The sequence below is a fragment of the Spermophilus citellus genome, assembly GCF_964194105.1.
Source record: "Spermophilus citellus genome assembly, chromosome: 9".
In the NCBI taxonomy this organism is placed as follows: domain Eukaryota; kingdom Metazoa; phylum Chordata; class Mammalia; order Rodentia; family Sciuridae; genus Spermophilus; species Spermophilus citellus.
In genome coordinates this window covers 110134176-110160707 of record NC_138191.1, presented here as the reverse complement: position 1 = coordinate 110160707, position 26532 = coordinate 110134176, and the positions used below count along the sequence as shown (strand labels likewise).

The 26532-nt window shown below is 38.8% G+C and overlaps 1 protein-coding gene across 17 annotated transcripts in view; it reads left to right on the top strand.

Annotated features, from left to right (window-relative positions):
* Nucleotides 1-26532, top strand: part of MACF1 (microtubule actin crosslinking factor 1) — a gene marked incomplete at its 5' end in the record, with an annotated part of 350743 nt that overhangs the window by 206940 nt on the left and 117271 nt on the right. For all 17 annotated transcript variants that reach the window (XR_014023452.1, XR_014023453.1, XM_081305387.1 and 14 more), the window contains 13 exons: nt 1886-7282; nt 7920-8069; nt 11547-11762; nt 12002-12151; nt 14251-14484; nt 16908-17057; nt 18971-19204; nt 20707-20931; nt 22365-22883; nt 23618-23794; nt 24038-24161; nt 25265-25473; nt 25907-26224. Coding sequence is in view for 15 of the 17 variants with exons in the window: in XM_081305387.1 (XP_081161513.1) it covers nt 1886-7282; nt 7920-8069; nt 11547-11762; nt 12002-12151; nt 14251-14484; nt 16908-17057; nt 18971-19204; nt 20707-20931; nt 22365-22883; nt 23618-23794; nt 24038-24161; nt 25265-25473; nt 25907-26224 (8103 nt within the window). The remainder of the gene's footprint in view (nt 1-1885; nt 7283-7919; nt 8070-11546; nt 11763-12001; nt 12152-14250; nt 14485-16907; nt 17058-18970; nt 19205-20706; nt 20932-22364; nt 22884-23617; nt 23795-24037; nt 24162-25264; nt 25474-25906; nt 26225-26532) is intronic.

The window sequence follows — 26532 nt, the reverse complement described above, 5'->3', positions numbered from 1 at the left end:
CTCCAATTAGGAAGGTGTTGGAAGAAACAATGTATTTTTTTCTCTCTGGCTAGACTCCAGGCCATTCTTCAATACCAGCATTTTTGAGATTTCATGAGTCTCTCAGAAGAAATTAGGAATTCTTAACACTGTTTTTTCCTTTTTCATGTCTGCTTCTGAGTAGTCTTTACATGGGTTTCTAGAAGGAATGTTCCAGTTATTTCAAAGAGTTATATGCCAGTGAGCTTTTTCCTTTAGTCTTTTTATAAAATGAACACATATTAGATTTGCATCATATATATGTTTAATATATACAAACTAAATGTTACAGTCTGGGTCAGGACAACAAGGTAGGGAAGAACAACATAATATTTTTAATAGTGTGGAAAAGTCTGCCAGTTATTCCATTAGCTAAGTACATACAGTGAAATGGAGATGTAAACTAAATCTGCTATTCCCTTGCTTGCTGTCTGTTCTGCATTCTTTTTTATAATCTGGGGGAAATGGCTTCATGATGTTAAGATTTCCTTTACCATTTATTTATTTATTCATCCAATGTATTGTTCCTATACACTGAATGGACAAAGCAAGCTTTTAAGGAGCTTAATTCTCACTGAGATAGAAATGTAATGCATTATTTAGCAACTAGGGATGTGATTGACAATTGCTTCAACAAGATCTCCATTGATAAGTTATAATGAGTTAAAGAAGGAACAGAAAATAACACTGTCCAAAAGAGACAGATAAATCTATCTAAAGAAAAATTGGAATTCTTTAGAAGCTTTCTAGGGCTTGCAGGGTAATTTTGACAATTTGTAAAGTTTGCTTCTTCTTTGACCTTGTTCAGGACCTAACTTCTCCCAGCACCACAAGAAGAAAACAAAGGGGGGGAAGGGTGATTTCTATGTAATATGTGACTACTGTACTTGTCTTTCATGCTCCTTTGGAGCTAATTGAGGAGTCAGTAGAATAGCACAAGATTGAGAATACAGCTTTGGTTCATTTCTGGAACTCACTAATTTTGTGACCTTGGATAAGTAAGTTTTCTGTGCTACATTTTCTTGTATGTAAAGATTAAAATAATCGTTTTCATAGGATCATTGTGAAGATTAAATATCAGTGCTAAATAGATCTAATAATAAGTGGTATTCTGCCTTCATGGTAGTTGTACTACTCATTCTAGACTAGACCAGGAGAAAAATTACTAGTTGTTCCAGAGGCATGGGTCCTTAATCTATTCTTTCCTTGACTTTCTGCTTCCAAGTCCTAGAACTAATTTACTGCAGAGCCATTGCCTTGGGAGAAGCTAGCATTGGCCATCAAGAGTGTGACTATCCCAAATACCATTTACTTGTGTAGTATACACAGGCCCATTTACCAGGAGGTACAGCTGTTTCCTGAATATTGAGCTACTCAGTCTCTCATCTCATCTTGTGGACCAGTCCTGCTGTACCCATCAGCAGAGAAGTATTACTTCCAGAGTCTTCCACAGTGTTGCAATACTGAGAAGTTGTTATATGGGGTTGAATTCTCACTTTTTGGGAACTGGTATGTGTCTGTAACAACCCTAGTTATGATGTAGTCTTAGAAATAGCTGTCCTCTCACTTTCACTGCTTGCCCCTTTGTAGAGCTTGTCACTCAGATATGCTTAATGCTGTCTCTCACCTTCAAGTAATCTGAACTTCTGGTCCTATTCAATATCCTGAAATTTAGGGGAAAAAAATCTTTTTAACATTAACACTGCAGGCTTGCTTCAGGATATTTCCTATGTGTTGGGGTTTATCCCAGGCTAGGTTTTCCTTATGGTCAGAATTTTATGTACTGTAGAATTTAAATGAATCCTTTCGACAGGTGTGCTTCAACATTGGCTCTGATTCAGTTTTCTTTTTAATTTTTTTCTTTTAGGATTGCAGAACAGTTGCTGGGGTGATTGATCTAGGCACAATGGAGATATTTCCCATCTTCAGAGCTATGCAAAAGGGCCTCATTGACCAAGACACAGGCCTTGTGCTCCTGGAATTCCAGGTTATCATGTTTGGCCTCGTTGCCCCTGAGACCAGTGAAAAGCTCTCTCTGGAGGAGGGCTTGGCCAGAAACCTTATTAATCCCCAGATGTATCAGCAGCTCCGGGAGCTAGAGGATGCAATATCCTTAATAAGCAGACTTACTGAGAGCAAAGGCTCTATTTCTGTGATGGAAGCCATTGAAAAGAGAATAATCAGTGAGAGAGTTGGACTGAAAATTTTAGAAGCACACCTGGCCACTGGAGGTTTCAGTGTCTCCCCAAGTGAGAACTGTATTAACCTGGAAGAGGCTTTTCATCAAGGCCTCATTTCTACTTGGCTCCACTCAGTGTTAGAGTCTCACCTGAGATCATCGAAGAACCTGATAGACCCCAATACAGCTGAAAAAATCAGTTTACTAGATCTGATGCAGAGGTGTATTGTCCACCAGGAATCAGGGTTGAAATTACTGCCTGTCAAGCAATTGGCAGGGGGAATGGTGAGCTTGAAATCAGGCCGGAAAGTTAGTGTTTTCCGTGCAGTACAGGAAGGGCTAATAGATAGGCAGGTCACTGTCCGATTGCTAGAAGCTCAGCTCTTTGCTGGTGGCATCGTAGATCCAAGAACAGGACACAGACTTACAGTGGAAGAGGCTGTAAGACATAATTTGATTGACCAAGATATGGCCTGTGCTATTTTCATAAGGCAGCTTCAAACAGGAGGCATCATCAACACTGTCACAGGGCATAGAATGACAATAGATGAAGCACTGACCAATGATGTGGTATCTGCTAAGATTGCCCTTGTGATTCTGGAATCCCTCTGGTCATTCATGGGGTTTTTGTGGCCTGAATCTGGGGAGATCCTCCCAATTACAGATGCCCTAAAACAAGGTATTGTGTCTACTGAACTAGCACATAAAATCCTTAGTAACCGACAGCATATTAAGGCTCTATTTCTGCCAGCAACCACAGAAATTTGGTCCTGGAAGAAAGTAATAGAAAATGGTGTCTTGGACAAAGATCTTGCCAATAACTTAAAATCAATTTGTATACCAGATGTGATGCCCCACATGCAATTAGTAGACTCTTCTGAACAAAACAAATTGAGCATTACTCCCGGAGCAGCACCTCTACCATGCAGCAAGAGCCAATCTGGGGACATAGCAAGCCATGATGAGAAGCTGTTATTTCAACTAATGACTCACAGCTATATTAACATGCAGAATGGACAAAGGCTGCTTCTGTTAGATCAAGAACTGCTGGAGACTCTGTCATCTATAGATGAACATAAAATAAGTCCTTCAGAAGTGTTTGGAGTTGGGGATCAGAAAGTAGACACTCCTGAGGAATTGCAAGAATCAGCTAATGGGAATATTACAGAAACTTTCAGTGATGGACTCACTCTGGGGCCGTGTGAATTCCAGTTTTCATCTCAGAATGAAGAATATCCCAACCAGGAAGATTATACTGAAGCAAAAGGCAGAAAGACCATTGTAGGAGGAAAATGTTCTTCCATAGAGAACTCTGAAAAGGATCTGTTTGTAGAACAAAAAATTATTAATGCAAATATTGATACTTTGAAGGTCACAAAAAAAGTCAATTTAGAGTTACAAAGGCAGTTGTTTGGTACTAAAAATGAAGACCAAACAGAAATATCTACCAGAGAAAATGTTAGCAGAGAACTCCTGATTGTACCTCCTAAGGAAGTGGAAGGTGGGCCCTCGGAGACTGACAGAGACCTTTCTTTTGAAACACCAGAGGAAGAATGGCGGACTCCCAGAAATATTTTCTTTCCGTGTCAGAGAGAACAAGCAAAGGCACTTAAGACTAAATATACTCCAAGTGAAACTGGAAGACCTCTCCTAAAGTCCCAAAGCAAAAATTCACAAGTTCAGTTAGAGAAGTCTCTGGGTTTCAAATCAGAATTGAAGTGGGAAGATGATATGAATATTCATTCTTTGGAAAAAGAGAAAGTGTTAAATAAATCACTTTTGACTAAGGGTGACCATAAACAAAGCCAAGAAGGACGCAGCATTGCAGACAGTAAGATGATGACGTTAGAGAAGACTGATACACAAGATAGTGGCAGGGCAATTTCCCTGTCATGCAGTTCTCCTTCAGAGCTGCTTGAAGAAGCTACCTTAAATATATTATCTGCACAGCTACTAGATGGTGGTATCCTTCATGAAGAAACAGGTCAGAAGCTCTTACTCAATGAAGCAATAGCTCAAGGTATCGTGTCCAGCCACACTGCTGTGAAACTTATGGGAAAACTGAACATGTTTCGGGGCTTCTTTGACTCTCAGACCTGCGAGTCTTTGACAACTGAAGAAGTGATCAATGAAGGTCTGATGGATGAGAAATTATTACATAATGTTCTCATGGCAGACAAAGTTATAAGTGGTGTCTTAGATCCCCGTACCCATACACTGTGCTCTGTAAAGGATGCCGTCACAGCTGGAATTATTGATAAGGAAACAGCCACCAGGATTTTAGAGGGACAGGTAGTGACTGGTGGAATTGTTGACCTGAAACGAGGCAAGAAAGTTTCAGTAACTTTGGCCTCAAATCTTGACTTGGTGGACAGTGCTGACCAGACAGAGCTTATAAATTTGGAGAAGGCTTCTAAAGGCAGAGAAGCTGAAAAACTAGTTAGGGAGAAATTAATTGGTCTACAAATGGAAACAACAGGACTTATGGATCCTAACAACAAAGCTCCTTTAACAGTTGTGCAGTCCATTGACCAAGGTCTTTTGAAGAAAGAGGAGGCCATTTGTTTGTTGACAAAGCAAGTGGTAGATGGAGGTATCATTCACCATACCTCTGGGATGAGACTTTCTGTTGATAATGCCTTTAAACAGGGCTTGATTGATGAAGATCTAACTAAGCAACTCAAAAAAGTTGAAAACTTAAACCTCCATCACTTTTTTCATCCTGAAACAAAGGAAAGTGTTTCCCTCCATGAAGCCATAAAATTAAATCTAACTACCCCAGACTTGAAAAGAGAAATCCAAGAAAGTCAGGCCTTTAGTGAAAACCTTGTGGATCTTATTTCTGGCCAGAGATTGACTGTGGCAGAAGCTAACAAAGGAGGACTGTTAACTAATAAAGCAGTACTATCTTCAGTAATGATGCATGGGGTTGTTGATCCTGAGAATTACAGAATTGTTCCCTACTCAGAATTGATAAAGAAATGTAAGATTGATATTGAATCTGGACAGAGATATCTAGAAGTAATTCCCTTCTCAGACATTAAAGATGGGGTGAGTGACAAAGTGATTCCATTATCAGAAGCAGTTCAGCTTGGGAAAGTAGACTTTGCATCTACACTGAAGGTTTTAGAAGCTCAGGCAAATACTGGTGGAATCATAGACACAGCCACAGGAGAAAGACTGACATTGGCATTAGCTATGGAACAGAAATTGGTGGACAAAAACATGGCCAGAATTATTGCATCTAACCAGATGTTAAATGGAGGAATTGTTGACATATTTAATGATAAGAGAGTGACTTTAAAGGAAGCTGTTGAGAAAAGATTTATCAGTCCTGAACTGGCAACGCTGATCCAAATAGATACTTTCAAGTCCAGTGATCACCAAGCTCATATGGAAAAGCAAAATCAAATTGAAGTATGTGAATTACAGACTGAATATCTAAGAAAGAAAATATTAATTTCTTATAATCAGACTGCTAAAATGAGTTGTGATAAAGGAGAAAGCAAGAGTGCCTTGCAAATTGAAAGTCAGTTTGCACGAGGGAAGGATAAAGTAAGAGATTCTGATGGGAAGCAGATAAAAGAGAGCAAGGAGATTTCATTAGAGCAGTTGGAGGACAAAGACCACGATAAATGGGGAGCTTCTGCAGATGCTAAAGGGTCTGCCAGCGTCTTGAGTCCTAGTAATCTTAAAGGTAAATCCCTAGACCAAGTTTCAGTGCCACATCTCCACTCAGCAGTTTCTGATTTTAGACTCAAAGAGGTGGCTAGAAATAACTTGGGAGAAAATACAAATGTAGAGCATGAAAAAGGAGTGACACACATAGAAACTGTAACTCATTTGAAGCAGCCTAACTCAGGTCTAGACGAGGCAGAAGCAAAAGAAAATCAAAGGGAAATGATTTGGGAAGTACAAGAATCAAATTGTAAAGCATCAGACAGATTGCTGAGTGAACAACCACTGAATATCAGAGTGACAAGTGAGAGAGAGAAGAGGGAGATGATTGTCGAAGAAAGTGTGAGGCCATGCAGACCAGCAGTTCTTTCAGAAGAAAAGTTGGATCAGGAAATGACCAGAAGTGAAAGGGAGAAAGAATCTGATAGAGAGACAGGGTTTTCTGTTACTTGTAAAACTGAAGACTCTTCTTCCCAAGTGACACCAAAAGGAATTTCTGTAAGAAATCAAGATACTTTGACATTCTTCAGCTCTGCACAAGTCAATGAAGAGGAAGTGAAAAATGTAAACGTCTGCTTGACTTTAAAACCAGGAGAAATTTTATATCAAGAACTTACTAGTGGGGCCCAGAGTCATCCATTCTCTTTTATGACCCCAAGACCTGAAGGATTTCATTGCCAGGTATCAGTTATAAAAGCCCAAGTTACAGATACACCCCAAATTTCCAATACAAATAAGACCACCCAGGGAGCCTCCAGTCAGGAGACCAACTATTATCAAGATTCCTGTGTTACTTCAAAGACTACAGAAACCAAAGATCTGATTTTCCCATCTAAAGAATGTAAAGAAACATCATACCAAGAAGTACCTTTTGTTTCAAGAAGAGTTCTTAAATTTGAAGAAATTATTGTTTCCAAAGTAGATCCAGAAGAAGTCAGTTATCTAAAATCATCAGACAGAAAAGATCTTCATCATCAGAATAGCAAAGGTGATCATGAACACTGTGGAACTCTCAAATCTAAAATGGCAACAACTCAAGAAACAAATGGAGAGAAATTTCTGGAAATGACAAACCCTATTTTTACAGATCCAGAAGCAGGGTCCCCTGAAGGCATACTGATTCAGGGAGGTCCCACAGTCTTGGTTACCCTTCTTCCAGAGAAACTACCCAAAGAGGTGTCCCAGAAAGAAAATACAGGGCAACAGGATTCTGTTATTAGTTCTACCACTTTGGAGACCAGTGAAGAAACAACACTGTCCCTACCATCATGTTCTACAGTGAAGGTGGATATGATACCACAGGAAAAACTCAGGGAGGGCCTTGGCAGTAAACCGACTCCCTTCACGGATATGCTCCGGGGAAAGGGGAGTGAAGGTGTAAATCCGGAGCCTCTCAGAGCAACTCAAGTAAGTCTCCCAGAGGCATGTTTGTATCTTTTTTTTTTTTTTTTAAGATATAACTAGTTTGATGTTAAATTCTTAACTGGATACAGAGTTCACAAATGTATAGTTAATGTATGTATACATTTTAGGGCCCTAGTTTGTTCTCTAAAATATAACTTAGTGTATCATCATCTGTAATTTAGTTGTTGGTAAATTAGGCATTGGCTCTGATTGTCTTAAATTTACAGGAATTTTTTGTTTTGTTTATTTTGTGGTGCTGGAGATGGAGCCCAGGGCTTGCTAGGCCAATGCTCTATAACTGAGTTCCATCCCCAGCCCAAGAGCTCTAAGTTAGAAACTACCATTAGAACTAACTTGAAAAATTAGGATGATGGTACATTAAATAGCATATAGCTTTTGGAAATATTGCTAAAATGATGCTTGTCAATGATAATTATGAGCTTTTACTTCTGAGGATATTGATAAAATTACTTTTGTCTGTTGATTTGAAATAACTCAGATGAAATAACATATTTTATTTCATTCTGTCTTACATGTAGTAAAAATTGTTTTTTTCTATTTGTCTAACAAAAAATGCTGCCTGCTTTAAAAGTGGGAGTTAAAGGAGAATGACAGTACTGTTTTCCATTTGGTTCCACAGAATGTGTTTAACCGGCAACTCTGTTTAGAACATGATGAGAAGCTGGTATCCTATTTGTCTCTGCTACGGGACATTGAAATGAGGACCAAACAGATTCAACCTTTAGAGCTTAACCTGGTAGAACTACAGGATCTGCTGTGTCAGGCCAAGGTAGGTTCCCAGAGACTTCCACAAGCCACTGACTTCAAGGTAGTTGTCTCCATCTTCCTGGATTTCAAGGTTTAAAAGAAACTGCTTAGCACTCCATTCCAGGGCAAACAGTCTCAGACCCTTGATAGATAATTGTGGCCTGGGTTTGAACAGATTAAGTAGAATTTATAATGGAGAGACTTAAATAGACTTTGGATAGGCATTTGCTATATACATGATCTTGGGTTGAATGAGATGTTCAAAGGCAGAATGATTGGTCAAGAAATTGTTGCAGTAATTAAAGTAAGCAATGTTTAAATCTCTGTTATTTCCCAAAACTCCACCAAGAGATCAGGAGAATGCATTCTTTTTAAATACATAAACTTACAAGGAAAAAGAGCAAGACAGAAAAAAGCGGCACTAGAATTTCGAAGTGAGAAAGCAGATGGATGAGGCAGTAACTACCTCAGCAAGTGGGAGAAAACCAGGACCTAACTGTGCAATGGAAGAAGCTAGGGTACAACTTAACTCACACAGCAGAACTCCCCATAACACCCCCCCCTCTGTAACACCAGAAAGCAGAGATGAATATGGATATGCAAAGAAAGTTGTAGGCAGTTTAAAGTCTAAGATGCAATTAGACCCTCATTTCCAGGTTATTTCACTAGCCTAGCAAGTGTGCATGCCCTGCCTTAAGAAAAGAGGTTTATTCTCTGAAGAACATAATCAGAGTGTCTCTAGACAAGGCACAAAGCCTCAATTGCAGGCAAGGATTCCATGCTGAGATCAGTAGGATCGACTGAGAGTTTGCATATTGACTCTTGAGCTTCATCTTCCTTCCCCTGATTTCTTTGACAGGCTTATGGGGAAAGACATGATGGTACTGATGAGAATGTTTTCCTAAGTGTCTAACCCAACCCCATGACCCTTAGTGAAGACTATAGTCAGCAGACCCACCTCTGCATGTAGTTTGTTGTCAGCTTTTTAAAGCATTACTCTCAAATGTGAGCATCCAGAAAGCTTCAAATACAAAAGAAGCTGAAACAAGGGAATAAAAAACAGTCTTAGAGGAAATACAGACTATTCAGGAAGAAAAACATTTAAAAACATCATTCCTTAAAATACCAAAAAAGGGGAACAGATTGAAAAAATACAACCAGGTATCTCTAAGAACAGAGATCTAAGAATACTCTCATTAGTACAAGATAATTACATTCTTCACCTATTCTCAAGAATGTTTTATCTTTTGAACTATATCAATTGTATTTATCTTCCTGCTAGGCAAACCAGTATTTATACTTAACTTTTGTTAGAAAATCTGATTTTCCATTTCAGAAATAAAGTCAACTATGTTTATATTTCAGGAATTTTGGGTTTTTTTTTTTTTTTAATACTTGGGGGATTAAATCCTGGGGCTACTCTACCTCTGAGCTATATCCTCAGCCCCTTTTATTATTTGACACAGGATCTTGCTGAGTTACTTAAGGTCTCACTAAATTGCTGAGGCTGGCCTCAAACTTGTAATCCTCCTGCCTCAGCCTCCTGAGTTACTGGGATTACAGGTGTGCAGTGCCATGCCCAACAAGTTTCAGTTTTTTTGCTTTGTTTTCTTGTAATTAGTAATACATGACAGTAGAATGCATTTATGCACTTTGATATATCATACATAGATGGGATATAATTTCTCATTTTTCTGAGTGTACATGTTTGGTCATGAATTCAAATATATACATAAAGTAATAATGTCTGTTTCATTCTACTATTTTTCTTATCCCCATATCTCCTCCTCTCCCATCCCTTCCCTCTACCTAATCTAAGGTAACTCTATTATTCTGTATTGCCCCCACCCCTGCCTTATTGTGAATTAGCATCAGCATATTAGAGAAAACATTTGGCCTTTGGTTTTTGGGGATTGGCTTATTTCGCTTAGCATGATATTCTCCAACTCCATCCATTTACTGGCAAATTCCATAATTTCATTTTTCTTTAAAGCTGAGTGATATTTCATTGAGTATATATACCACATTTTCTTTATCCATTCATCTATTAAAGGATATCTAGGTTGATTCCATAGTTTAGCTATTGTGAATTGAGCTACTATAAATATTGATATGGCTGTATTACTGTAGTATGCTAATTTTAAGTCCTTTGGGCAAGTTTCAGTTTTTTAACAACACCAGGAATCACTGGTCTCAGAAAAGACAAAGAAGAGACTTGAGGGAGAAGTGTCAGCAGTATTAATCAGTGCAGGGAGACTGAGTCTATTGCACATTAAAGAGAGAATTGAACACCTGAAAGTCATTGGTGACCTTGATCAGAATAGATTCAATGGAATGGTAAGATACAAACAAAAAAAAAATAAATGGGAGGTTGAAAGGTGGGAATAATTATTGTAGATCATTCGAGAAGCTTTGAACTGCAAGTAAGGAAAAAGAATAGGACCCAGGCTAGAGCAGATAGACTGACAGGAATATTTTGAATGGATTTTTGGATTGAGGAGAAAGAATCAGTTAAAACTAGGCATGGTAGTACAGGTTTATAATTCCAGTGACTCGGGAGGCTAAAATAGAAGGATCACAAATTTGAGGACAGCCTCAGCAACTTAGTGAGGCACTGTTTCAAAATAAAAAAGGGTTGGGAATATAGTGGTAAAGTGCCCCTGGGTATAATCCCCTGTGACAAAAGTGGTGGGGGGACCAATGGGAAAAAAAGGAAAACATGAAGTTGGAGGAGAAGAGAAGTGATAACTGGTAGAATCAGGCCCCTAAGAACAGAAAGAAAGCTTTAAAAGGAAGAAAGAGTCACTCACTGAAATTGGAGGCTAAGAGTGATCATAGGACTGGAGTGAGAGAGAAGACAGAGAATGTGAAGGTTTACCAGTTCTCTCTAAGTATCCAGAGTGTGGCCTTGGTACAGTGACTAAAGGGGAAGTGAGGCAGTGCCCTGCAAAACTACCAGGCATGTCCACAGCTTATTGCTGGTTTCTCTGTTGAAGATTACAATATTATGGACTAGAAGAGTGGAAAGGTTGGTTTGAGTATTTTTCTGATCTTTGGTTTTGCCCTCTTGCAAATTAGAGTAGAGGAATCACCACTGTGATTGACTGATTTTGTAGTATACTAATTCTGCATACCAGCTTCCTGGGGAAAGATGTAGTGATAAAGGCAGCAATTTGTAGTGGAGGGAGCTGTGCTCTGAGTCAGGAAAAAATCCAAATCCTGGCTCTGCCAATTACCAGCTCCAGCTGGGTGACCTTGGCCCAAGAAAGTTCACATTGTAAAGTGCTGAGGCATCTCTTTTGTAAATCAAGAATAATAATGTCTGTTCTGCCAACCTCATGAATTAGTGATCGTGAGAACCATAAGTGAACATAAAAAAAATTTTTCAAAGCCTTAAATTCTATCTAGACATCAGGCAAGGGAGGAGTGTGTTTGCAGCTAATTCCCAAATGGTAAGATTGCTAGTCTTGATTTTGGTAACTCCATTTTATTCCTTCAGGTATTAGATGAGGAGTTAAAGGATCTGTCTGCCTTGGTGAGTCAGGAATTGGAGTGTGTGAATCAGATTATCATCAGCCAGCCTCAAGAAGTCCCTGCTCAACTGTTGAAGGCACTAGAGAAAGATGCCAAGAATCTTCAAAAGTCTCTCAGCTCTGTGAGTGACACTTGGAGTTCCAGACTGCTCCACCTCCAAAATGCCATGGAAATGAAAAAGGTAGGTCGCCATCGTCCCCTCCTCCTCCTCCTCTTCCTCCTCCTCCTCCTCCTCCTCCTCCTCCTCCTCCTCCTCCTCCTCCTCCTCCTCCTCCTCCTCCTCCTTCTTCTTCTTTCTTTCTCTCTCTCTCTCTCTCTCTCTCCCTCTCTCTCTCTCTCTCTCTCTCTCTCTCTCTCTCTCCTCACAAAGACTAGACAATCCTGGAGAGTTTATAACCTGATTTGCTGTTTATTACTTAGGCTTCAGTGTTAAATCAGCACATGCAACTAGAAGGCAAACTTCGGGGTCTGAGAGCTTGGGTTGGCAATACCAGTCTTATTCTGAACAGCAAAAGATATGACAGTGAGACAGATATTGACAGCCTGAATCACTCTCTCCAAGAGTATGAGGTAAGTTTTCTACCCATTCCCAAAAATGTTTTATTTTTTGTCCTTTGAGTTTTATCAGTTTTATTTCCTGCTAGGCAAACCACATCTTTTTTAGAAATAGAGTTTCAGAAATAGAATCAACTATGTTTAGATTTTAAAGTTACCACATCCCTGTAGCTTCAGTGATTATGATCATTTCTCCTTTCATCTATCTCTGAGAGTCTGTAGGGTGAACTATTACCAGTTTTACCTCTTCTTTATAACTAACATCTAGAATCTGTCCCTTGTTTCTCTTTTGCCCAAGACCTAATCCTGGACACACACACACATATACCAATTTCAGGAGAATATTGATCAGTAACCTAGAGCATGAGTTGGCAGACTTTTTCTATAAAGGGTCAGACAATACATATTTCAGTTTTGCAGCACAGAGTTAGCCAGAGGGACATAGTTTGCTGACCCTCTGGTCTAGGGAGATGTTTTTCTTCTTTTAAGTTACAAATTAATTGATTCCTTTTATCAGTCAGTGTGAGAAAAGACTGTGAGATACATCTAATCAGAGAGATTTCCCCCAATATTGTATTTTGTTGTTGTTGTTAAGATTTTGTAAGATATTGTTCACATGAGTTTTTCAACCCATCTTAAAGAGAGATGTCCTTCTTTTGAAACTCTTTAGAAATTCAGAAGGAACTAGAGATGTCCCCTCCTCCTTTTCTGTCCTTTCCTCTTTCCCCAATCTTAAGAAAAGCAGACATAAAGGTTTGCCCATGATCAACCTTACATATAACCTTTTTTTATCCTTCTTTTATCTTTCAAGAGTTACCCTGCCCCCTAGGTAGTATAATGGTGCATGCCTATAATCCCAGTGACTTGGGAGACTGAGGCAAGAGGATTGCACATTTGAGATCAGCCTCAGCAACCTACTGAGACCCTGTCTCAAAATAAAAAGGACTAGGGATATAGTGGTAGAGCAACCCTGGGTTCAATCCCCAGAACAACAACAACAACAACAAAAAGTTAGTTACCTGCCTTTTCTTTCATACCCTTTATTCAGAGATATCACTGGGGGAGAGAAAAGTGGACAGGCTTTATCTGTTCATTAAGATCTAATAAAGAAGCAGGGAATGAATTCCTATTATATTGAGATGTGAAAACAAATCTCATGCACTGGTACTCTCCCCTAGTTATAGGTTCTTCCAGTTCTCTTAGGAAGAGAATGGTAGTCAAGGTAGTTTCCTAAACCCATATGCCCACAGATGAAGAAAGCATTCTCTTATGATAAGTATCCAAGATGCCCTTCTGCCTGCTCTCTAGGATCAATAACTCTCAAGTTTCAGTGTGATAGAGATAAAAACATCTTAAATGTTTTGATTGCATCCAATATAACAGTGAACAATCACTAAATGTTTGGGGGGAAATTGCATGTTTTTGATTATCTGAAAGCAGATGACTTTACTGTTTGGACAGTTTTTATTACTTTAAGGGAGTGAAAATAAGAAAGTCTGACTATAATCCTTCACGGTTTAAAATATATAAACGGCATTGTTTAAAAATCAAATTTTATGGTTCTGGAGCGGTGGGGTGCTCGCCTACACATGTGAGGCACTGGGTTTGATTCTCAGCATCACATATAAATAAGTAAATAAAATTAAGGTCTATTAACAACTAAAAATATTTTTTTAATCATATTTTAATGAATCACAAGTAAATTTTATGTTCTTTTAGTACTGGCCTATCAGTAACTCTCTGTTGACAAATCCAGATAGATATTTGAACCTAAGAAAGTACAATTAGATGCATCTTAGACTAGAAATTCATGTTATATATTCTAAAACCTTTTTTTTTTTAATCATATGTATTTTGGATTAGTAGTAGTGTGATTCTGTAAGCATAAATAATTGATAGCTTAGTATTTGGAAATTAAGGTCCAATAAAGGAAACATGATTTATGAGGAGTTGGAAAGACAGAAAGTGAGAGAGATTTCCAGTGCTAGTTTGACTGTAGTGCCAATTGTAAAAATAATGGAAATTAACCTTTCTTTGATTCTTTTAAGTCTTTGATTTTCATAAAAAAATAGAAGTTTTATTTATTTGTTTTTCCCTTTTCCTGCTTGCCTTAGGATTTGAAACAGCTCATGGCTGAAAGGAAATCTCAGCTGGATGCTCTTGCTTTTGATATTCAGTTCTTTGTCTCGGAGCATGCACAGGACTTGTCCTCTCAGCAGAATCGACAGATGCTGAGGCTTTTGAATGAACTGCAGAGGTCCTTTCATGATCTTATGGAACAGGCTACAGTGCAGACGAATGCCTTGCAGGGCCATCTTCACCAAATGCAGCAGGAAACCTGGGTTAAGGTCAGACTGAACCAGCAGCTGGGCTCAGCTTGTCTTTTGGGATGTCCTCTGTTTTGGGGTTTTCTGGCCAGCCTCCATGTATCAATGATTGCAGGAGCCTGGAGTTAGCAATTTTGAAATTTCTTGTCATTCAGGCCTATTTGGTTCTGATTGAGGAGGCAGCTGTTCCAGCTGTTTTCTTACCACATTTTTGGTTTTGTGTGTATGAGAGAATTTATGTGTTTATGTGTGATTTCATGTGCAAGTGTTCTCATTTTACTGAGATGCTACTGACACTGTGTCTCATTGTCTCTGACTTTCCAATAAAAATCACATAGCTAGCTCTTTCTCTCCATTACTTTCACCTTCATCATTCTTTTGAGGGCTCTGAAAAATATACAAAGACTCTGAGCTCTTAAGAAGAATGGTTCTGAAAATCAGTTTTATTCTAGGGCTTTCCATATGATTTCACAATAGATTTCTTTTACTATTTTCAAACAGCTGATAAGGACATTTTTATCAGAATATTAATTTTTTAACTTTTTTCAGAGTGTTAATTTTTTTAAGCACTTTTGAATAAGCCCAATGCTTATTTAGTCAATCATGGGAAACAGTGTATTTTAAAAAGAAAAAATCTAACCACACTACTATCTGCCATTCAAATCCTCTTCTTGTAAAGTTAAAACTCATCATAATATCATTAGTAGTAACATTATAACCTTCAAATACCTCAAATAGTGTGTTTATGATTTTTCTTTTTTGATACTGAGGATTAAACCCAGGAACGCTCTACCATTGAGGTACATCCACAGCCCTTTTTAGTTTGTTTGTTTGTTTGTGTGTGTGTTTGTTTTTGAGACAAAGTCTCACTAAGGGCCTCACTAAGGTGCTGAGGCTGGCCTCAAACTTGTGATGATCCTACCTCAGCCTCCTAAGTTACTAGAATTACAGGCATACACCACCACATCCAGCTGTTTATGGTATTGCTACTGCTTGAATAATAAGTTGGGATATAGCAAGGTGATATTAGAATTGTCATTATAATCAGAAATTGTATCTCAGGGGCTCTGTTTTAAAATATTGTGCAAAATGTAATTGAGCTTTTGAGTCAGACTTAAAAGAAATTAGGTTAATCAGTGCCATATATTCCCAACTACTGCTTAGTTGTTTAAACTATATTGAGATTGAAATAAAATCCTAATGAAATGCTTAAGGTTACCTCCTAAACCTGAACATGTGCAATGCCCTCCCGTAGTAATTTATATAGCATCGTGTAGCATGTGGTAATTAATGAAGTAATTGGTCTGATCCACTTTAAGACCAAGCTCAGGTTCAGATAGGCCTATGATAGAACTGCATGTGAACATTCTCCCAGAGCATGAAATTAATTACACATTGTCTATTAACCTTGTTATTGTCAGAAATGCTCTGCTTCTTTCTATATTTGCCCTGAATGCGTGTGTATGTCTCTGTGTTAACTTGTTTGCTTTGCTTTTTTCAGATTCAGTCTGCACCCATCCTAACCCATGAAGATCCCGTTTTACAGCTGAAGAGCTCTTAGGAGTTCTCTTCCAGAGCCCTTCTATTTGTCTTAAAGAGGGGGAGAGAGGGCCAATTTGGGCACCTGTTTGTAAGTGCAGGTGACTAAAATGCCATCAGAAGGCAGAAACTGGTGGAAAGTGGTTTTAGAAGGATGGTCAGGAAAACACATCATGCTCAATTGCTCAATCAGGTGCTTCAGTGTTGTGCAGCTGAGATGCGATCTGGGGAAAGGATCAGGCACAGAAACATACACCTTCTCTCTCCTAGGGCCTGGCTTTTTACCTGTGATAACCAGTGTAGACATCTAAAGGACTGAGCTAGTTGCTATTTTGGGGAAGTTTTTTTCTCAAAATAGTTAAATTAAGCTCCTTATGCTTGACATTCAATCATTCTATTTAATGGGTCTCTACAGTTCTGAGACATTTGATTTATAAAGTCAGCTTTATTATTAAGAAGCTAAATTAGCTTATGAATTATCCAGGTCCTTTATTTTTCTTTCAATTCTAATTCTTGTACTTTTCCATGTTTAGACTTCATATATAGCAAATCCTCTAGTTCCAGAGGAGGAATAGGTCAGAATCACTCATTTATTATCATCACCATTGTCATGTTTGGATTTCAATATTCCCCATTTCCAAAGATAAGAATTAAATTCTGGCAAAGGATCGTCCTATTCCAAATCTGAACTGAAAAGCACCTCTGTCAACTTGACCACTGGCCCAGATCAACACTGCCCAAATGAGGGGAGCTTCCTGAATATGATTTCTGTGCCTTTTCCCATTCTAGTCTTTCATCAACTTTTCCATCCTTAATCTATAACCTTCCTATTTTGCATTTCAGGGAATGGCATTTGTAAAATGGGAGTTATTAATTGTCTCTTGACTCCTTTGCATTTTAATTAGACTCTGCAGAAACAGCAAAGTGCCTGTCATCAGAAACTGGAGGATCTTTGCAGTTGGGTAAAGCAGGCAGAAAGGGCACTGTTGAGCCACCAAGGCAGTGCCTCCTGGCAAGATCTTTCTACTTTGCAGAAGAACCAAAGAGATTTGAAGGTCAGTGTGATTTCTGTTTTTTTTTTTTTTTTTAATTTCTTCAACAAATGTTTAAAAAGGCTTGCTATGTGCCAGGAACAGTACTAGTGTCAGCATCAATGTTGAACAAACATCATGAAGCTCACAGGCTGGTGGGGAAAACAAAACAGTTACACAGATTATCACAAAAATTAACATCTAATTATTAACTGTTGAATGCAAAAAGGTAAAGTTATATATACCAAACAGACCCAGTCTAGTTTAGAGTATAAGAAAAGATTACCTTGATGAAATATCACTTAAACTGAGCAGCAAAAGACATGTAGGGTTAAGTTTATGAGGGGATGAGAGGAAGAAAACCTACTGGCAGAGGCTTATACATCAGTCTTAAAGTGTGAGTGGGGTTGAACACAACATATTCAAAACTGAAAGACAGCTAGTTCAGCTGGGCTGCAAAGAACAAAAGGTGGCTTTCCAGACACAGTCGCACATGCCTGTAATCCCGTGACTCAGGAAGGTAAAGCTGGAGGATCACAAGATCAAGTCTAGTCTCAGCAATTTAGCAAAAGCCTCTTTCAAAATAAAAAATAAAAATGGGGGGGGGATGGGCACAGTGACACATGCCTGTAATTCCAGCAGCTTGAAAAACTGAGGCAGGAGGGTTGGAAGTTCAAAACCAGCCTCAGCATCTTAGCAAGGTCTTACACAACTTAGTGAGATCCTCTCCATAAATAAAAAGATAAAAAGTACTGGGGGGATAGGATTGTGGCTCAGCGATAGAGCCCTTGCCTAGCACGTGTGAGACCCTGGGTTCAATCCTTAACACCACACAATAAATAAAGATATTGTGTCCAACTAAAAAATAAATATTAAAAAAAAAAAGTTTTGGGGATGTGGCTCAGAGATTAAGCCCTGTGTTCAATCCCTGGTACCATTAAAAAAAAAAAAAAAAAAAGACTGGGGTATAGATCATATAGCTTAAAAAAAAAGAATGAAGAAAAGGACACTTAGTGAAAAATTAGGTGGGATCCATAAGGCCAGAGTGATAACCAAGAGAGTACAATAGTCCCCCCATCTTGGGAGATATGTTTAAAGATCCAGTGAATGCCTAAAACTTCAAATTGTAGGTAACCATACATACTATGTTTTTCTTGTATATACATACTTAAGATAAAATAGATGCAGCAATAGATTAATACCAATAATTAACAATAAAATAGAACATGTGTAACAATGCACTGGGATAAAGAGCATTACTACTCTTGTGCTTTGGGGCCATTATGTAAAATGAACCTTCTGGAAATATAAACACTATAACACCAGAACAGGTGATGTGATAACCAAGGTGGCTACTAAGTATATAACAGATGGCTCATGTGTACAACATGGATGCACTGGATGAAGGGATGATTCACATCCCAGGCTGGATAGAGAAGACATTGTAATTTTATCACATTACTCAGAATGGTATATAATTTAAAACTTATGAATGAATTGCTTGTTTCTGGAACTTGCATAGATTTTTTTTTTTTGTGGAGGGGGAGTGGCACACTTGACCACAACTAACTGAAAGCTCAGAAATTGAAACAGTGGAGAAGGAGGCCTCTGTATAAAAAAATCCAACAAGCCTTAGCTGTTAGAATCATGCTAAATAGCATGATTAGCATCATCACTTTGAGGGTAATTCATTGCAAAATGAAGATCTCTGCTATCAGCATATTTATGGGCAATCTCCTTTTTGTCTGCACTAAGTATTTGCTTAGAAAATTAAATTTAAAAAATTTTTTACATTTGTTTAAGGTATAAAGCTTATATAAATTATGGTCAGGGACTATATGTAGATATGTCATCCTAGCCATTCCATCTTAGTACTTTTAGAGGACTTGCAAGTACTAAAGTTGAAGGCTCTGCCATTCCTGTTTTCATGTGTTAAGGATTTACAGGATGATATTCAGAATCATGCCACCTCATTTACCACTGTTGTCAAAGACATCGAAGGGTTCCTGGAAGAGAATCATACCAAACTGAGCCCCCAGGAGTTGACAGCTCTTCGGGAAAAACTTCATCAGGCGAGGGAACAATATGAGGCTCTCCAGGAACGGACACGGGTGGCCCAGAAGGAGCTGGAGCAAGCAGTGACCTCAGCTGTACAGCAGGAGACTGAAAAGGTACACTGACTGCTGTGATGTTTAATGTTTTTCCAAATGAAAATTTTGTGCCTACATAAAAGATGAGAGACCTAGGTATGGTGGCACACACCCATAATCCTGGCTTTTCAGGAGACTGGCAAGATCTAGGTCAGGCTTGGCAATTTAGACCCTGCCTCAAAATAAAATAAAAATGGCTGCAGGGCATAACTCAGTGGTAGATCACCCCTGGTTCAATCCTCAGTACTGTTTTTAAAAAAAAAGATGAGGGGAAACTGCCTTCAGACAACTTAGAGTTATAAAAAGGGGCTGCTTCAGAAGCTGGTCTGTGAGCCAGTCTTTCTTTTTAAAAGAAACATCTAGAAGGACTTCAGGGCAGAAATGGTTAATAAAAACTGTATATTCCCAAAAAAAGAGAGAGAGAAAGAAACAAACAAAAAACTTGCTATCTGTATTCTGGCTAAATGAAAGAATTTAGGGTATCATCAAAGGAGGGAAAAACAAAGAGTATGTTTCTAACAAGAATCTAGACTCGTGAACTAAGATATTAAAGGAGAATAACTATGGAGTTCTAGGCCACAAGCTATTCCCAGGCTGCCTCTGTAGTTATTATGTGAATTGTGGTGGCAGGAAAAATCACGCAGTGGGTAAAGTCTCGAGTGGTCTTCTGTCTCCCACTTAACGCTGGCAAATAGATTGACTCCTTCATTCAGCCTTGTACTCTGACACTAATGAGGGATCAGGAAACATGGAAATTAGAAATAAGTTACCTGAAGATAAATTTTGAAATATATAACTTGGCTAACCTACTTAATTAATTAAAATATTTGAAGAGCCAGTAAATGGAATTTGAGAGGCAAATTTAAAAACTAACTATTCTGTTTGGCTGAGATAAAAATGGGAGAAGTCTGCTTTTCCTTTCAGGAAGAGCAGCCAGATTATTGGATGTGACCCTGCTATTTCTTATTCTACCAAGCCATTGTACGACTTCTGCATACATAGGAAGAATTCTGTGAAACCTTGCTGGGGTGGCAAGACTAAATGATCTCTTAAGGACTTTAAATCTTGGAGTTCCCCCTGACTTTTTTTTTTCTTTAATAATAAGATACAGATGCAATCTAGAGATTGTTTTAAATAATTATTCTCAACAGATTGTAGAAGATAGTAGTAATTCATTTTTTATATACCCAGAATTAGAGTGTCTCTTTTTCTTTTTTTTTTTTTTTAAGAGAGAGGAAAGGGGGGAGAGAGAGAGAGAGAGAGAGAGAGAGAGAGAGAGAGAGAGAGAGAGAGAGAATTTATTTATTTATTTTAGTTCTGGGCGGACACAACATCTTTGTTGGTATGTGATGCTGAGGATCGAACCCGGGCCGCACGCATGCCAGGCGAGCACGCTACCGCTTGAGCCACATCCCCAGCCCTCTCTTTTTTTTTTAGTATAACCCCCATATACCTTTACTTATCTGTGTTTTTATATTTGAGTATCTAAGGCCTTGTCACTGGACTACTTCTATGACTTTTAGAGTAAAGCAGCAAAAGAACTGGCTGAGAATAGGAGTAAGATTGATGCTCTCTTGGATTGGATGACATCTGTGGGACCATCTGGTGGACAGCCACAGACCAGTCTTTCAGGGATGGAGCAACTCTCTAGAGCTGGCCTGGAGAAAGGAGCCTTGGATACCACTGATGGTTACATGGGGGTAAACCAAGCCCCAGAGAAATTGGACAGGCAATGTGAGAAGATGAAGGTGAGGATGTTAGCTTGTCTTCACTATGCCAGAGGAATCTTTTCTGCCTTGGTGAAGGTATCACAATCTCCTTGCCCCTGAATCCAGTGTCTTCTTTGATGTCTCAGTAGCTTTTTTTTTTTTTTCTTTTTCTTTTTTTTTCTCAGTAGCTTTGATACTGTTGGCTGTTCCTCTTGAAATAATTTCTCCCTTGGTTTCCACAGCACTACTCTGCCTAATCATTCTGTTTTTTTCACTCTGTCTAGCTTTTGAAACAGTTATGCTTATAGGTAAATCCCAGGCCTTGTTCTCCTCTTTCAGAATATACTTTGCTTGGCTAGTCTGGTAACAGTTCTGTTACCAGTCTCACTAATGTGTATATTTCTCTCCACCTCTGATGCCAGACTTAAAACAAATAGATAAATCCATCTTAAAATCCAGCTTAAAACAAATAGATAAATCCATCTGCCTCTTTAAGGCAGACTGAGACCACAATCACCTCAACCTAAAAATTAATTGTATTTCCCTTCCTATATTCCCACTTAATTGCCTGAATTAAACGTCATCCTGGATTTACGTCTCTCATTCTCCTGTATCAAGTCCCATGCTTCCTGTCTCTTTCAAAGTTATCCACATGGCTTCATCTCCATTGAGATATTTCTAGTTTAGACGACTATCAACTTTCCCTTGTATTGTTTTAGCAGCTTCTGCTGGTCTCCTTGCCTCTTGGCTTTTACCCTTCACGCCATTCCCTATACTTTCTAAAATGATCTTTCTAAAATGCTATATCCCTGATTAACCCTTTTAATGGTCCCAAGATTAACTACAAATTCTTTAACATGCCTTACTGTTCCTAGTATCTCCTTCCCCAGGATCTGTTCCTATTTTGTGTTTTAAAACAAAGCAAAACCCCACAATTATGCAGTGGAATAGAAAAAAAAAAGATGGTCATATAAGCCTGTAGACATAATACATTATTAAAACAAAATACAAATTACCTCTCCTATCTAGAAATACAGTTTACTTTCTATTTAATGAATTAATTTTCCAAGATATTTCCCAGTAGAATCAATCTTCATGGCATATGAGTTGACATGTTTCACAGTTAAGTATTTGTACTTTTATATTGTCATACATATGACTCATCCAGTTACTTACCCCTTGCATTGTCATAGATGGTTATTAATTGGGCTTTTGTATATTCTTGTAGCCGTAGCTCTAGTGAGAGCATTAAGTTCTAGTCACAGTTCTGACCTTTAGCTGTCTGCATGACTTTAGTAAGGACACGTAACATCTTTAGGTATTCACATATCTCATCTTTAATATGGGTATTATCTACCTACAGTCACCTATTGAGGTATAGGTAGAAATTTCTCTCTACCTCTGGATGTAGGCAAACAAATCATTTGGGTTTCCCTACTGATTATTCTTTATTTTGGGTGGTTATTCACCAGGCCCATCACCAAGAATTGCTATCCCAGCAGCAAAATTTCATTCTGGCTACCCAGTCAGCTCAGGCGTTCCTGGACCATCAGGGCCACAATCTTACAACCGAGGAACAACAGATGCTACAAAAGAAGTTAGGAGATCTTAAGGAACAATATGTAGCTTCCCTTGCACAGTCAGAGGCGGAGCTGAAGCAGGTGCAGACACTCCGGGATGAACTGCAGAAATTTCTTCAGGACCACCGAGAGTTTGAAAGCTGGCTAGAACGTTCTGAGAAAGAGCTGGAAAACATGCACAAGGGAAACAACAGCCCTCAAGCCCTGCCCTCCTTGCTGAAGAGGCAGGGAAGCTTCTCAGAGGATGTCATTTCCCACAAAGGAGACTTAAGATTTGTGACTATCTCAGGACAGAAAGTCTTGGACACGGAAAACAGCTTTGAGGAAGGCAAAGAACCATCAACAACTAGAAACTTAGTGAAAGAGAAGCTAAAGGATGCCACAGAAAGATATACTGTTCTCCACTCAAAGGTAAGGGGAAACCTGGCAGCCTTTGGGGAAACAATCATGGTGGCCCTCACACAACCATGGGTGGTTTCTAGAGCTCAAAGTAAGAACCCCAGAGTATGTAGGCAAGCAATATATAAACCACAGACAGAGGTTTTTCACAAACTATGCAAAAAATGCAGAATGTATAAGCCTGTGAACTAAGCCTGACCTGAGCAGTTTTGGGAATATGTCTCATATCAGTGGTGAAGGTGGAAGCACTCACTTTCTTGTATCCTGATCAGCATCTTTGGCTCCCAAGAGACATAGTGCAGGGAAATTTAAACCAATTGTACAGTCTTAATTTCTGGACAGGGTATTGAGAGAGAAGTCCTAACCTTTTCTATCCAAAGAACTCCCTTTTCCACCTAAAGTTTAGAATCTAGTCAATTCTTAACTGTTTTATGCTTTCTGCCAACATCTCCAATTCCCAAAGGGGAACACTTTTTCAATCTATAAATCCTTGCAACGTAACGTTTATTTCTTTGGTGGCATGCCATTGAACTCATTAAGTCTTCCTGGGTATTTAATAAGGTTGAGGTGAATAATATGAGGCAAACAATGAGGACCCCACTTGCAGATGATTGCTACCCATCTATCCAGAGTAACTGGAACAACTTATATGTGAAGTTATAGTGAATTCTTTGTATCAGAGTTGGCCCAGGGAGCTGTTCTTTAGCCGTATTACAGCTTTCCTTTCCTTTCTTTCTCTGGTACAGTGTACTCGATTGGGCTCTTACCTTAACATGCTGCTAGGCCAATATCAGCAATTCCAGAGCAGTGCTGACAGCCTAAAAGCCTGGCTGCAGACTTGTGAGGCCAGTGTGGAGAAGCTTCTCTCAGATACTGTTGCCTCTGACCCTGGAGTCCTGCAACAGCAGCTTGCAACAACAAAGGTAAGCCTGGACCCACCTGAATGCTATCAAGGCCTTGTGTTGCGTGATTTAAACTGCCCAGATTAAAGGTGATAATTGGGATGTCTTGGACTAGATATCTAGAGTCCTAAACGCTTCATTCTCTTATCTAGGACTGTGGATTAACTGAGAATTATCCTAGAATGCTCCTATAGTTCTAGGTTCCTAGAATCAACTTTGATTACTCACCTAGATGTCTTTTTTCTTTCTTTCATGAACAAGCAGCAGCTACAGGAGGAATTGGCTGAGCACCAAGTACCTGTAGAAAAGCTCCAAAAAGTAGCTCATGATCTCATGGAAATTGAAGGGGAGCCATCCCTGGATCCTAAGCATGTTCAAGAAACTACAGGTATGAAGCAATAGTGCTTCCTTAATTCTAGTAAAAACCTCTGTTTGACAACATGTAGCACATTGTATCATACAAGTATCTGAAGCGCTAGGCTAGGGGCTGAGGATATAGACACAAGTAAGCATAAATTCATCAAATTGCCCATCACCCAGTGAGCTTTATTCTTGCAGTATTGAGAAAAGACCTTTACAATCTGGCTTCACCCTTTTACCCAGGCATCTACCTTCTAGCTACAACCTGTTCCTTTTATTTCCCAAGCAACCTGATCATTTCTGCGTTACATTATCCCTGAAGTTCTCCCTATGTCTTATCTGCTAACGTTTTTTCATGATGATAAACATGCATGATGAAGTCTTGCTTATTTTTCAAGAAGCAGCCAAGGATACATCATGGTGACTATAATTAGTAACAATATATTATTTACTTGAAAATTGCCAAGAGAGTAGATTTTAGTGTTCTCAAGACAAAAAGTGATAAATACATGAGGTAAAGTGTATGGTAAATAATTTGATTTAGCCATTCTGTAATGTGCGTGTATCTTAAAAACATCATTTGTATACCATAAATTTATACATATGTATAGTTTTTACTAAATATGTATATATAGTACACCATAAATATATAGTTCTTAATTGTCTTGAGAGAGAGAGAAAGAGAGGTAACTAAGAGATTACTTCCTTATAAAATCCTAACCACCATGCCCATTCCTTAAAAGAAATAAAAAATGAGAAATAATAATTGTTCCTTCTAGGCTTCTCTAAGACATACTTCTCATACAAGTACAGCATTTATGACTTTGTTTTTACTTGGTTGTAATGTTCCTTCCTCGACCTGTGCTCTGTTTTAGAGTCTTAAGTTTGTAGAGAAAGAGACCTCATGTTCTTTTTAGTCCTCAGCATCTGTCACAATTTCTGGTTCTTAGTGCCAAATAACTAAAGCTTATTGAATTTACCTCCAAAAATAATGCACTTCAGGTATATTCCTTCATTTTTCTTAATGTTGATTATTATCATCATTAATATGTACAATTTAAATACATTATTTTTAGAAGCACAACCCAAAAAGAGTACCCACTCTTTCCTCTGATGGCCTTGATTTTCTAGATTCCCTACTCAGCCACTTCCAAAGCCTATCCTGTAGCCTGGCTGAGCGCTCTGCTTTGCTACAGAAGGCAATTGCCCAGTCTCAAAGTGTCCAGGAAAGCCTGGAGAGCCTGTTGCAGTCCATCAGGGAAGTTGAACAGAACCTAGAAGGGGAGCAGGTGGCATCACTCTCATCAGGAGTCATCCAAGAAGCCCTGGCCAATAATATGGTAAGACCTATGTTCCAAGAGTTACTATAAACAATGTTTGCCATGTTCCATAATTATAATTTTGAAAAAGCAACAGGAGAAAAATGTACATTCATAAATCTTCTAATAAGATTTAGAAGTGGCCACGCATGGTGGTGCATGCCTATAATCCCAGTGGCTCTGGGGGCTGAGACAGGAGGAGGATCGCAAGTTGAAAGCATGTATGAGATCCTGAGTTTGATCCTCAGACCTAAAAAAAAAAAAAAAAAAAAAAAACCAGGTATTTCTTCTCTGTTTCAAAACCACTGTTGAGCCTGATGAAAAGGTGATAACAAAGTCACCTGGAATGGGTAGATAACTATAGGGAATAAGATAGGTAGAAGGTTATTAATCTGTGGATCAGGTATCCTAGAATACGTGAGCCAAAAGCTGATAGGCCCTTTCTTGATGACAGAAATTGAAGCAGGACATTGCTCGACAAAAGAGCAGCTTGGAGGCCACCCGTGAGATGGTGACCCAGTTCATGGAAACAGCAGATAACATCACAGCAGCAGTGCTGCAGGGAAAACTGGTAGAGGCAAGCCAGCATTTTGAGCAGCTCCAGCTTCAGCAGCAAGAAAAGGAGAGTACCCTAAAGAAGCTACTGCCCCAAGCAGAGATGTTTGAACAACTTTCCAACAAGCTGCAGCAGTTCATGGAAAACAAAAGTCGGATGCTGGCCTCTGGGAATCAACCAGATCAAGATATTGCACATTTCTCCCAGCAGATCCAGGTGAGTATATATCTGCCATGTTGGCAGAATAAAGGGGAGAGAAAGGCAAGGAGTGAACTAACATTTACTGAGCACAATGTTGTTGGACAGCACATATTGTTTATCTGCATTATTTTAGAGAATTATTACAGCCATCCTGTAAACTATGTTATTTGTCCAGTTTTAAAAAGCACTGTCTAGGACTGGGGTTGTGGCTCAGAGGAAGAGCACTCACCTAGCATGTGTGAGGCACTGGGTTCAATCCTCAGCACCACATAAAAATTAAAAAATAAAGGTATTATGTCCACCTACAACTTAAAAAAAAGTTT